The 14,827-nt window shown below is 35.4% G+C and overlaps 1 protein-coding gene across 8 annotated transcripts in view; it reads right to left on the minus strand.

Annotated features, from left to right (window-relative positions):
• Positions 1 to 14,827, minus strand: part of LOC115289137 (A disintegrin and metallopeptidase domain 3-like) — an 89,444-nt gene that overhangs the window by 54,771 nt on the left and 19,846 nt on the right. For all 8 annotated transcript variants that reach the window (XR_003907416.1, XR_003907420.1, XM_029936333.1 and 5 more), the window contains 3 exons: positions 4,738 to 4,814; positions 4,091 to 4,268; positions 401 to 463 (listed from right to left, as the gene is read on the minus strand). Coding sequence is in view for 6 of the 8 variants with exons in the window: in XM_029936333.1 (XP_029792193.1) it covers positions 401 to 463; positions 4,091 to 4,268; positions 4,738 to 4,814 (318 nt within the window). In the remaining 2 variants the exon portion in view is untranslated. The remainder of the gene's footprint in view (positions 1 to 400; positions 464 to 4,090; positions 4,269 to 4,737; positions 4,815 to 14,827) is intronic.

Consider the following 14,827-nt stretch of genomic DNA (forward strand, 5'->3'; position numbering starts at 1 on the left):
ATAAATTTTAATAACAGGTATCTCCAATTGAGTAATAAATTAAATAGTTTATTTTAAAATGGAGATTAATTAATGGTAGAATTTCATCACAATTTGGAGTGGATCCAGAAATACATGCAGCTAGTTATAATTGAATAGGTTACAGTGTAATAGAACACTTCCATACATACAAATTACACATTACTGCTAGAATTCTATATTGATTTGGAAGTCAATACTCTAAATAATAGTCCCCCAATGTTAATCCAAAGGGAACTGACAACTTTTATGTCCCACTACACCGAGATACATATTTCAAAGAGTAAAACATATCTGTATTTCGGACAAGTGGAATTTTCTTTTTCACATTCCCATTAAATTTAAACACAAAACAAAGATATTATATATCAAGAGTGCATACCAAGGCTTTATCCATAATGATTTGTATTTTCAGAATTCTGTTCAATAATACATCTGAATCTTTCTGCAAAACAGAGGACATTAATTAAATAAACATGAAATTAAACATTAAATAGGACATGACAATAAAGAAAAATTTTTATGAGAAAAACATATTGTTATTATCACACATATTATATATATATGTATATACACAGAGAGAGATAGGTAAGTAATGAGGCAGACAGATGATGAAAAAACATAGGAAGGAAGGAAGGAGGGAAGGAGGGAAGAAAGGAAGGAAGGAAAGAAGGAAGGAAGGAAGGAAGAAAGGAAGAAAAACAGAGAGAGAGAAGATTCACTACAGATACATAAAGTTATAGATATTGGTAACAGAAAAATAAGACTATGGAGGCCATTGAATAAATAAGCAGGTGATATTCCAAATACAAATTTTAAGAATAAATCAAAAGCTTTTATCTTATATTCTTCATAATTAGGATCCTCATGATGGACAATCCATGTTTCCTTTCACTCTAAACCTTTGCCTTATACCCTCCTCGAACCTTCAAGCTAAATAAACTCCCATCATCTTTCCCCCAAACACTGCCTTTAATTACTCACTATATTTGTACATTTAACTATGTTAACTTTATCACAGTTATATCAATTGATATTAATGTTACACCCATGTAACCATTTCTATAAATAAGATAAAGAATGTTTCCATCACATTCTTCCAAGTCAAGAGCCCAAAATGGCTCAAAGCAATCAATGATCCGCTTTCTCTCACCATAGGGTAGAATAATCTATTCTAGAATTTCATAAAACTAGAATCATATGTCACATACTTTTTTTATATCTGGCTTCTTTCACTCAGCATTTATCTGTTATGTTGTGATTATTAATAATTAATTAGTGTTTATTGCTAAATAGTATAACACTTTAGAATTATACCCCAATTTGTTTATACACTTACCTGTTGGTGATCACTTGGATTATTTAGACATTTTAGTTACTATATATAAATATCCTATGCTATGAAAACCCATGTAGAGGTCTTTGTGCAAGTACGTTCTTTAATTTTTCTTGGAAAATCTTAAAAGTGGACTATCTGAGTCATATGGTAAGTGTTGATGTGTAATGTAGTACGTAAGATGGTACAGTTTCATCACAATTTGGAGTGGATCCAGACATATGTGCAGCTAGTTATAATTGAATAGGTTACAGTGTAGTAGAACACTTCCATACATACAAACTACGCATTACTGTAATGCCAGATTGCTTTCTAAAGCAGTTTGATTATTCTGCATTTTACCAAAAAACTAAAAAGAGTGCCAATCACTCCACTTTTTTTTTGCCTGTATTTAATATTATCCATCCTTTTCATTGAATTCATTCCTGTTGGTTCATACTGATATCTCATTTATGTTCTAATTTGCAATTCCCTGATGATGAATGATATTGAACATCTTTCACAGGCTTGCAGCTCATTAATTTAGTTTCTCCTAAATTCCCTACTAGAAATTGTATGTTTAGTCTATGCTCTGATTCAACTTTTCTGAACAGGGGCCAAAATTCATTTTACTTCATGTGACTATCCAGTCTTTTGGCACCATTTGTTGAAGATAGTATTCTTCAGTTTTTTGAAGTCCTTAGCACCTTTGTGGAAAATCAATCAGCCAATAGCATGTGGGTCTATTTCTGATCTATTTCAATCTATTGATCTATATGCCTACATTTATATCAGTAACACAATATGCAACTATATAACAGGGATCAGCAAACTATGGCCTGAGATACAGCCACCTGTTTTACAAAAAAAAAAAAAAAAGTTTTATTGTAACCTAGGCACACCCATTGGTTTATATATCCTCCAGGCTGTTTTCTTGCTAAAAGGCTTAGTGGAGTAACTGCAACATGCCATCTGGCCCACAAATCTAACATATTTACACTCTGGCCCTTTAAGAAAAGTAATGTTAAGTCTCTCATTTTGTTCTTTTTAAAACTGTGTGACTATTCTAAGTTAGTTGTATCTCTCCTTATGCATTTGAGAACCAATTTCCACAAAAAAATGTTTTCTGAAATTTTGATTGGGATTACACTGAACTTACAGATCAATTTGAAGAAAATAAATATCTTAACATCAATTTCTTTTTATCCTGTGACTTTGCTAGACTCTTTTTTAAAAAAAAAAAGTTTATTTTTTTATTTTGAGAGAGAGAGAGAGAGAGAGAGAGAGAGAGAGAGAATGAGTGGGGTAGGAGCAGAGAGAGGGAGAGAAAAGAATCCCAAGCAGGTTCTGCACTGTCAGTACAGAGCCTAGTGCAGGGCTTGAACTCAAGAGTGGCTGCACCAGTATACATTGCCACCAACAGTGTAGGAGGGTGCCCATCTGTCCACACCCTCGCCAGCATCCATAGTCTCCTGATTTGTTCATTTTAGCCACTCTGACTGGGGTAAGGTGGTATCTCAGTGTGGTTTTGATTTGTGTTTCCCTGATGCTGAGTGATGTTGAGCATCGTTTCATGTGCCTGTAGGCCACCTGGATGTTTTCTTTGGAGAAATGTCTGTTTATGTCTTCTGCCCATTTCTGCACTGGGTTATTTATTTTTTGGGTTTGGAGTTTGGTGAGTTCCTTGTAGATTTTGGATACTAGCCCTTTATCTGATATGATATTTGCAACTATCCTTTCCCATTCTGTTGGTTGCCTGTGAGTTTTCTTGGTTGTTTCTTTTGCAGTGCAGAAGCTTTTTATCTTGATGAGATCCCAAGAGTTCTATTTTGCTTTCATTTCCCTTGCCTTTGGGGATGTGTCATGTAGGAAATTGCTGCGGTGGAGGTCAAGGAGGTTGTTTCCTACTTTCTCCTTGAGGGTTTTGATGGTTTCCTATCTCACATTCAGGTCCTTCAGCCATTTTTTAAATTTTTGTGTATAGTGTAAGAAAGTGGTCTAGGTTCAACTTCTGCCTGTTGCTGTCCATTTCTCCCAACACCATCTGCTAAAGAGGCAGTCTTTTTTCCATTGGATACTCTTTCCTGCTTCGCCAAAAATTAATTGGCTGTACATTTGTGGGCCCAGTTCTGGGCTCTCTATTCTATTCCATTGGTCTATGTGTCTGTTTTTGTGCCATCCAAATATTGTTTAATTGTAAATAATAATAAATGTAACATAATGTATATTTTCCTTTTAATAGCAAAAAGGAAATTGCAAAGCTTTTGTGGCTATATAATTTTTTGTTTAAAAATATCTATATATTTATGAATCTACATTTATAACTAAATATGTTAAAATAATTGGAACAAATGGTACAAACTTCTAAGCACTATTTCTAGATGGCCTTTAAAACAATTTCTTCCCTCTTTTCTAATTTAAATTTTTAACAAAAATAATAAATAAAAATGTGTTAAGGAAAATGCAGACAAATTAACAATCAGCAAATTTAAATATCACTATAGCAGCAGTATGCAAACTCAGTAACAATGAAAACTATTTTTATATGCATAAAAACCCTTTCAATTAGGGAGACGTGAGTACATTGATTTTTAAATTATGTGTGTTTATACTCATAAAAGTGTGTAAATATTATCTGACTAAAATATCTTTAAAAAGAAATATCTTACAACAGAAGGTTTTAATATAGTCAATTCATAACATGAATAAATTTACTAGAAGTAACACAATGAAGATTTCCTAAAAAGGGTTACTTACTTCTGATTTCACAAGAATCCTGTAGGACTGATCTACCAATTGGGTGATAGAATAATTTGCTTGTAAGGGAGAAAAATCAATTTTATCATTCTTTATTTGATAAAGCATATGCTCATATTCAACTGCAGACTCCAATGGTTCAATGCCATAACTGACATTCTCCATCTGCAATAATCCCCTAGATAAACACATTAAAAAAGATAATAAACACTCCCCACTGAGAAATGTAAATCACCATTAAGTAACACTGTATAGAAATTTAACAGTTGTCTTTGCAGTCTAATGTCTAAAAATCATCCCTTTTTACATGGACAAACTTTCAAACCGTATTTTATATCTTTTCTATCTATTATGCCATTTTGAATTGTGGTTTCAGTGTGACTGAGGAATGTTAATATTCTTCATACTGGGGCAGGGGGGGTTCCTGCATAAATTCTAAGACTGTAAGCCTGGGCTAGATACAAGAATAGGAAAAATGATAAGAGGGAGGGAGAAAATGAGTATATGAGCAGAAACACAATCAAAACTATTTTCTTTGCCTTCACTCTATCCTTAAGATGTTTCTAAAAATTAAAGGGTCACATAAGGTTGTCAATCATGTACATTGTACATATACATCCCATGTACATACTGGAATATGCCATTACCTGAGTCCAGAACAAGTACTAAGTGTCACAACTGAATTTGGAACCTCTGCGATGTATCCTTGATAAAAGCAATGGCCCTTAAACAGAAACATATGGAGATATGTTCAAGAATAATTTGTAAAAAACAAAACAAACAAAACAAACAAAAAAGAATAATTTGTAAATAAAGTTTTAGGTTTATCCTTACTTCCCAGACATCATCAAACATTCAGATTTAGTCACATGCATAATATTATTTTCCAGGCATTCTATTTCCTTGTTATCTACTCACAATCTCTTTTATCTCTCTTTAGATTATAAATAATCATTACTTCTGTTCTCTTCCAAAATAATTATTGCTATAATTCTTAATTTTTGATGAATCTTATCTGTGCCTTTTCTCAGTCACATTTTTCGAGTTTCTGGTTTTCAACTTGTAAACTTTTATTCTGCTTCCAAATATGATCGTTGTATTTTTAACCTTGATTCTGTTCTATGATCTTAGTCTTCTACAGTATTACATTTAATGATTCAGTTGAAGTTATTTCATTTTTGTCAGGTTATTTAAAACTTTTTTTTATTTGAGTATATTTGACATTTCTTAAATGCATAATCTATAACTGCTAATTTAATGTAATGAACAGCATCAATTTGACTTCATGTAAACATTTCACTTCTTTTTTCCAAGTAACCCAAAAGCATCTTAACTGAGATTTCCTCATTTTTATTCCTCTTTAATATCTCATGATATTATTTAATGTTTTTAATATCTCACCATCACTAGTTCAAGCTATTCTCCCCCGATATTCACAGTATGAGCCTTCCCAGGTTCTCCCCTAATATTCTCATTCAGTGAATATGCCCTTGTCTTCCTTTAAAAATCTAGTGATAACTAGAGTCAATCCCGTTCCTTTGTTAATGTTGTGCAATGAAAACTATCATCACTTTCTCTACTATGAATTTGTTTATATGTTATTAGCTCCCAGATAAACATGTCCATCAGTAACCATTCACTTTTTCTCAAAACTAGGTTTAACTCCTATTGCCCACCCACTGGCAGCGGCAGGGTGTACCTTGGCCCATGCTAAGGAACAGCAGAAGCCACCTCTGCCTGCACTAGTTCCAACAGACTATGCTACAAGCCCTTCATAAAAAGGTAGAATGCAAACCATATTCAAATCCTCTACCCAGCAGCAGAAAGCAGTTCAGTCTTTGTAGCTCCTGGCTTTGCACCAGTGGAAGAAAAGAAGCATAATGAAATAATTCTCAACACTTCTAACACGAAGCATAAGAAGTGGACCAGATCAGAACTTTCCTCACCAGGGGCACTAACAGAGTGAGAAGTGCAGTGACAGCACAAGAGAAGAGCCAGAGTAAATGCTCTCTATCCCATGGGACCTTCATCACCTAACCCCACTTAGTAATACAAAGTGGCCCGGGAAAGTATCTTTTACCACTATGGGCTGCATTAGCAGGGATCCAGGAGGAGCTTGAGAGGAGCCAGAATGAATCACAATAGAATAACATTAAAACTACACCAAAAAGTGGAACTGTTGTTGGTACAACAAACCACACTAAATCTGAACATAACCTTTTAATAATAGATTTGAATGTCAAGGATACAACCAAAAATCACACACTACACCAAGAACCAAGAAAATCACAAGAATGGGAAATGAAAACCAACTGATAACAATACTGACATGTTAGAACTAATGAAGAATTCAAAGTAGCTGTGATAGTGTCGCTTCAGTAAACAATTGCAAATCATCTTGAAAAAATTTGAAGAACAGAAAAATATCAGAAAATAAATGGAAGCCATAAAAACAGATAAAATGTATTAGAACTAAAATATAGAATAAACAAATCTACAAAAAATATATTTGATAGGCTGTTAAGGAAAGTGGAGATGGCAAGGGATAGAATCAGTGAACTTGAGAACAGATCAATAGAACTTACTCAATGTATAAAACAGAATGAAGTAAGAAATAAACAGAGCCTCAAGGACACATGGAGTGACAACAAAAGATCTAAAATAAATGTCAGAATCTGAGAAAGAGAATACAGGGCTGAAAAATATTCAAAGAAATAAAGGCTAAAATTCTGGTCATGAAGATGGTAGAGTAGGAAACCTTGGGTCCCCCACATCCCCTCCAAAACAAACTAATACAGCAACAATTCACAGACAAATTTTTTTTATTAAGAAATCAGAAACTAATTAAAAAGCCCCTGCACACAGTCTGGGAGAATGCAAAATAGACTTAACAAAGCCAATATGGAGATGTGGTATACCCTTTCAATAAGGACACTGCCCCAGAGCACTGCTGTATGATCACAAAAAGATCCTCTAGTTCCCAGACTGACCCAGAGCATGAAAAGGATTTGTCCACATGTCTAGTGGCCCAATTTTTCTGAAGGGGCTATCTAAAGAACTCGATTTTACCTGTTTTGGAGCTCTAATGGTTCAGCACAATCTAGCCATCCAGGCCACAATGGAGATAGAGACCTGGGCTAGTAGACACCATGGGCTTCTCCCGCATGACCCCACTAAGCACAGAATAAGTACACAAAAAGATGCCAGCTCTGCTTCTCCTTGAGGAAGGTCAAAGTTGATCCACGCATGCAGTTTTCCTACTCCACCAGAACTGCCAAAACAACTTGCATCTTCCTCACCAGTCCTGGAACACAGATGGGCCAAGCACAATATAGTTGCCTAGGTGAGTACAGAAGCAGCAGCTTGTGAGGGTATATGCTACTAATCCTCTCTCCTGCTCAACACAGAGCAGGAAAAAGACACAGGTGCATGTTTCCCCTTGGGGAGAAAAATGATTGGCCAAGGTGACCTGTTGAGATACTTTTCTGTACAAGGCCAGTCAGTGAAGACTGGGCAAAACAACTACTTTTGCTACCAAAACAGAGAGTCAAATAAAATGAGTAATCAGGAAAAGAAATTTCAAACAAAGGAAAAAGTTATCTCCAGAAATTGATGCTAATTATATAAAATTAAATAGTTTACCTCACAGAAAATTTAAAATGTTCACCAAAGTCAAGAGAACTATGCATGAACGAATTGAGAATTGTTGCACAAAAAAGAGACAGAAAATGTTGTTTTTAAGTACCTAACCGAGGAAGGAGTTAAGGTCCTGGGAGAGTAAGGGACTCTAAGTTTGCCTCGTACGTCAAACACAGCCAGATAAATATTAAATGACTCTGAACACCCAAGAACTCAACTTGAGAGAACATACTGCACATCTAGTGGGAGAAAAACAGACACATCGTGGAAGGTAGGAGCTGCGAAGAGTTGATTTGGGGGAGAAAAGAACTGCAGGTGCTGCAAAGGGGAGGGATCCCTGATCCCAAGAGAGAGAGACCGAAAGAGAGAGAGAGAAAGCACACACAGGAGACTGCACAAGAAAAACTCTTCTCCAAAACCATTGACTAGAAAAGGGAGAGGGGCTGAATGGTACAAGCTTGTATAAATAGCAGAGTGCAAAGTCTGAAGGACTAGAAGTCGCTGACATCACTGGGCTCATGCCTGAGAGGGTGAGTAGTGCTCCAGTGGGGATGGAAGACAGAGATCTGGAATGGAAAACATGGTCTGAGGATCCTCTGGGTCGCACACGGAGAAACAGTCCCCCTTGGAGTGCATTTGGGAAGGGTGGCTTTGCCTCTCTGGGGACAAAAGAACTGGCAGTGCCAAAGTACTGCCCTGTTGAGTAGCACAGGAACAGAGACATCAGCTGAAGGCAGCAAACCCGGGTGCCGGCTTTTTGTTGTGCTTTACCATAAATTCTAAACCACTGCATGGTCATGTGACTCCCTGTATGGGGCAAACTAGCCACAGTGTGGTGAGACCCTCCCCCAGACGATCAGTGCCACATAGTTCCCTAAAATTTGAAGTTTTGAAAACCAGATACACATCTGAGCTAAAATACAGAACTATGCTAACCGGCAGGCAGACAGCTCAGACACAGACAGGGTGAAGGCAACGGTCTGACAGAGGCCAGGGACACAAAAGGGGTGATTATTTGCTCTTCTGTGAGGACTTCTTGAAGAGTGGCAGGAACAAAATGTCCACTCCAGGGACTAGAGAGTAGAGTGAAGCCATTTCCCCCCACACTCAATAGCACTGAACAGGTCAGTGAGCAACACAGCACCCCGCAGTGGATGCCATAGCCTGCTTACACCAAGCCCCATTCCACCATATCCTGCAGGCACATCTCCACTAGGGCGAGTCTGCATATTTCGCCAAGAAGACCAGCACAAACACCTTGCACACACCAAATCACTCATAGAGTGCTGCAAAGCTTCAGCTCTAGGGGCAATAGAATCTAGTCTCTTTGAACAAGCATACCAAACACACCTACTTAAAACTTGCCACACAGTGGATGAGGTCCAAACACCCCTACTGCAGGCAAGGAGAAACTGTGCAGATGACTGACCTGAGAGAAGGAGCAGCCAGTGCACAACAGCAGAGTGCACACTCTGAAACACCTCCTGAAGCTCTAGATCCAAGAAAGCACAGGACCTCTTCTTAATATAGCCAATACTCTCAGAAGTAGGACTATAACAGGCTTCACTAACAATCACCAAAAACAAACAAACAAACAAATAAAAAACAGTGACCTAGAAAAAATGACAAGATGAAGGAACTGACCCCAAAAGAAAGAAAGAACAGGAAGGCGTAATGGCCAGAGATTTAATCAAAACTGATATGCGTAAGATGCCTGATCCAGAATTAAAAAACAAACAAATAGGTAGATTAAGAAAAAAAGAGAAAATACAAATATACAAAATCAGAAATGAAAGCAAAGATCAAAAGAGAATACTACAGGGGCACCTGGGTGACTGAGTCGGTTAAGCGTCCAGTTTCGGCTCAGGTCATGATCTCACAGTTCGTGAGTTCGAGTGCCACGTCAGGCCCTGTGCTGACAGCTCAGAGCCTGGAGCCTGTTTCAGATTCTGTATCTCCCTCTCTCTCTGACCCTTCCCTGCTCATGCTGTCTCTCTTTGTCTCTCAAAAATAAGTTTAAGAAAACAAAATTTAAAAAAAAGACAATACTATTAATAGTTATACACCGACAACTGGATATCATAGAAAATGGACACTTTCTTGGAAACATAAGATCTACCAAGACCAAATCATGAAGAAACAGAAAATCTGAACAGACCTATAACTAGTTGGATTCTAAATCAGTAATCAAAAACTTCGTAACAAAGCAAAGCCTAAAACCGAATCACTTCACTGATGCACTCTCCTGAACACTTAAGTAGGAATTACAGCAATCTTTCCCACACTCTCCCAAAAAATTAAACAGAGGAAACATTTCCAAACTATTTTACAAGGCCACCATTACACTAATTTAAAAGCTACACACGCAGTCCACAAGAAAACTACAAGTCAATAAGCCCTCATGAATATAGATGCAAATTCTCAACAAAATACCATTAAACAAAAGCCAATGTAATCCAAAAAAAAAATGTAAAATGATTATACATCAAGACCTAGTCAGATTATCCCTGCAGTGCTAGCATGCTTTAATGGACAAAAAGCAATTAATGTGATAAACCACATTAACAGTATAGAGGATAAAGATCACATGATCATCGGAATATAGTCAGAGAAAGAATTTGCAAAATTCAGCATACTTTCATAACAACTCTCAACAAACCAGGTATAGAAGGAAATTATGTCAAAATAATAAAAGTCTAATTATGAAACTAACATTGTATTCAACAATGAAAAACTGAAAGCTTTTCCTCTAAGACCAGGAACAAAACAAGGATGCCCAATCTCACCAGTTCTATTCAACCTAGGATAGGAAGTTCTAGCCAGAGCAATTAGATAAGAAAACAAAATAAAGGGCATCCAAATCAAAAAGGAAGAAGAAAAATTGTATTTGTTTGATTGTATGATCTCATATATAGAAAACTAAATATTTTACACACACACACACAAGAAATTCAGTGAAGTTGCAGGATACAAAACCAACATACAAAACAAACCTTCCCTATCTAAAAGGAAAATTGAGAAAATAACTCTGTTTGAAATGGCACACACACACACACACACACACACACACACACGCACACACACACACACAAGACCAATAAAATACCTAGGAATAAATTTAAGGTTGAATACTTGTGCTCCGAAAATTACAAAGTATTGATGAAAGAAATTAAGCAAACACAAACAAATGGAAAGACATTCCATGTCCATGGATTGGAAGACTTAACATTGTTAACTGTTAAATAGACATTTTCCCAAAGAAGACATACAAATGGCCAACAGGTATATGAAAATATAGCCAATAGCACTAGTTATTAGGGAAATGCAAGTCAACACCAGAATTAGATAACTCCTCACACCTGTTAGGATGGCTATAATTATATAAAAATAGACAAGTATTGGCAAATGTAGAGAAATATGGTGGGAATACAATATGGTGCAGTTGCTATAGAAAATTGAGTGAAGGTTCTTCTAAAAATTAAATCTAAAAACAGAGGGGAGCCTGGTGGTTCAGTCAGTTATCTGACTTCAGCTTAGGTCATGATCTTATGTTTTGTGAGTTCAAGCCCTGCATCAGGATCTGTTCTGATAGCTCAGAGCCTGGACCCTGTCTCAGGTGGTGTTTCTCCCTCTATCTCTCTGACCCTCCCCCCTCTCACTCAAAAATAAACATTAAAAAATTTTAAAAATTAAAAGTAGAATTAGCATAATGATCCATTGATGTCATTTCTGTGTAGTTATTCAAAAGAAATGAAATGAGGATCATGAGGAGATATTGATATTCCTGTGTTTGTTGCAGCACTCTCCAAAAGAGACAAGATGTGAAAACTATGTAAAGGTCCACCAATAGACAGGTAGTTTTTTTCAATGTGGCATATACATTATATACATTCAATGGAATAATATTCAGCCTTAAAGTAAATTTTGCAATATATGCAACATCTATGGACCTCAAGGATATTATCCTAAGTGAAATAAGCCAGTTACAGTAAGGCAAATATTATGATTCCTTTATATAAAATATTTAAAATATTCAAATTCACACCTCCAAAGACTGGAATGGTGCTTTCCAGGGATTTGGGAAAGGTGGAAATTGATAGTTGCTAACAAGTGAGTGTAAAGTTTCAGTCAAGGGGTCCCTGGGTGGCTCAGTAGGCTAAGTGTCCAACTCTCGATCTCACCTTAGGTCATGATCTCACAGTTCATGAGGGCTCTGCACTGACAGCACAGAGCCTGCTTGGGATTTTCTTTCTCTCTCTCTCTGCCCCTCCCCAACTTGCACACTCTTGCTCTCTCTCACTCAATGTAAATAAATACACTTAAAGTTTTAGTCAAGCAAGATGAATAAGTTCTAGCATCTTCTATAAACCATCATACTTATAGTCATTAATAATGTAATGTATACATAAGATTTGTTAAGAGCATAGAACTCACATTAAGTATTTTTACCACATAAGAAATATATATATATACATTAAGAAAATGAAATATTGCTGAAAATTTCACAAAATTAATAAATGACATGAACACTTGGATTCTGTGAGATGAACAAAATCCAAAGGGAATGAACCTAAAATAACTCACAGAAACAAAGCATCATAATTAACAACTAACAAAACCAATAAAAATACCTTCAAAGTAACCAGAAAGCAATGTCACATAACATATAGGGAAACCCCAATTTGGATGACAGATTTCACATCTGAAGTAATGAAGGCTAGAAAGAAACACCACAACAATTTTCAACTGCTAAAAGAAAATTACAATCAAAAATAGAAAAGAAAAAAAGAAAACTACAGTCAAACATAACTCTGTATCTGGCAAAATTATCCTTTAAGAATGAACGAAAAAGAGAGTCTTTCTCCAACAAAAGAAATACAGGAGATTTTATTACTGGCACACATACCCTTAAAGAATAGCAGAAAGAAATTCCAAAAATGAAAGCTAATATCACATAAAGACATGGAATTCAAGAATTTGGGAAAACAATAGATAAAAATAGTTGCAAATATAATGGACTATCATTTCCCTCATGAGTTTCTTAAATCATATGTAGTAATTGAAACAAAATCATACAATATCATGTGATGCTTAAGATACCTTAAAAATGTCGATGCTAAAGAAATCTACATAGAAATTATTTTTACTAATTTACTTAAAGTAGTAAAAATTCCACGTTAGTAGAGTATTATGTCATATGTGTATATTGTAATATCTAGAGCAAATATAATGAAAATTTTAATAAGGGGAAATACTTTAAAACCCTATAACTAAATCATGATGTAATCCTAAAATATGTTCAAGTAACACAGAAGAAGGCAATGAGAGAGGAACAAAAAAAATGAGAAACATAGAAAAAAAAGAAAAAACAGAAATACATATGTAAATTATGGCAAACAAAATCCCTAACATATAAATCATTATTTTAAATATACAAGCATAAAAACAGCAAATAAAATACTAAGTGCTAGGATACATGGGAGAAAAAAACCCCACTGTGGCCCAATTAAATATTCTCTACAGGAAATTTACTTCAAACACAGTAACATAGGGAGACTGAAATTAAAAAATGTAAGATTTATATCATGAAAATATTCATAAAACAAAGAAGAATGACTTTATTAATATCAGATAAAGTGGACTTACTAGCAAAGAAATCTACTAAGGGCAAGGAAATCCATACATATTCATGAAAGCACTAATCCATCAAGAAGACATGGCAATCTTAAATGTACAGACATCAAACAACACAGCTTCAAAATATGTGAGGCAAACACTGATACAGCTAAAAGAGAAAGACAGAAAAAAACAAAATAATAAGTGATAGTTCAATGCACTCCATTCAGTTGTTGACAGTACTAGACAGAAAATCAGTAAAAATACAGAACTGAACAACAGCATCAGTCAATGTGATCTACATGGCATTTATGGAAGACTGCACCCAACAATAGCAGAATACACATTGTTTTGTAAATATCGAACAACACTTACCTACACACACAATATAATGGATCATAAAGTAAACCTTCACAATTTAAAAGAACTGAAATCATACAGAGTATCTTTTCTAACCATAACAAAATCAAACTAAAAATCAGCAGACAAGGACAACAGGAAAAATCTCCAAACATTTGGAAAGTGAACAATACACTTTTAAAAAATCCATGAGCCAAACAAGCCTCAAAGGAAACTTAAAAAATACATATAACTGTATTAAAATGAAAAGACAACACATTGTTTCAGAGTGCAGTAAGGCAGTGCTGAGCAGGAAATTTTAGCACTAAAGTGCTTGCAATAGAAAAAAGGGAGGTCACAAGTTGAAATACAAGAGTTCCCCCCAACAAGTAGAAAGAGAAGCGCAAAATAAACCCAAATTAAGATATAAGGGAGAAAATAATAAAAGAGGTAAATGCTATGATGTTGGAAATAAGACAACAGTATGGAAAAGGCAAGAAAAAGCTGGTTTTCTGATAAATTCAATAAATTGAAAAATCTCTATCAGGACTGATGAAGTTAAGAGAGAAGATAGCAATTATTGATGTTAGAAACAAAACACTCCTGTGGTCATTGAAAGGATAATAAGGACTGTGACATAATTACACCCATAAAATCCATACCTGAGATGGAATGAACCAGTTCCTTAGAAACCACAAACCACCAAAACAATACATATGAAACAGATAAATACGATATTCCCATAACTATTAAATAAACTGAGTTGGTAATTAAAAATCTCCACCCATACACATACATAAATGTTCAGTGATTTCACTAAAAAATTATCTTAATAATGAACATGCACTTTACATAGCATCTTCCAGAACACAGAAGGGAAGGTAATACTTTCCGGTTTATGAGGCCACTATCACTCTAATACAAAAATTAGACAAAGTCAGTACAAAACAAGAAAGCAACAGAGTCACAGACCAATAAACTTTGAAAATAACAAAACCAGTACAGAAATCAGTTGCATTCCTATACACCAAAAATGAAGCAGCCGAAAGAGAAATTAAGAAACTGGTCCCATTCACGATTGCATGAAAAACCATCAAATACCTAGGGATAAACCTAACCAAGGATGTAAAAGACCTATATGAT

The sequence above is a fragment of the Suricata suricatta genome, chromosome 1, assembly GCF_006229205.1.
Source record: "Suricata suricatta isolate VVHF042 chromosome 1, meerkat_22Aug2017_6uvM2_HiC, whole genome shotgun sequence".
In the NCBI taxonomy this organism is placed as follows: Eukaryota; Metazoa; Chordata; class Mammalia; order Carnivora; family Herpestidae; genus Suricata; species Suricata suricatta.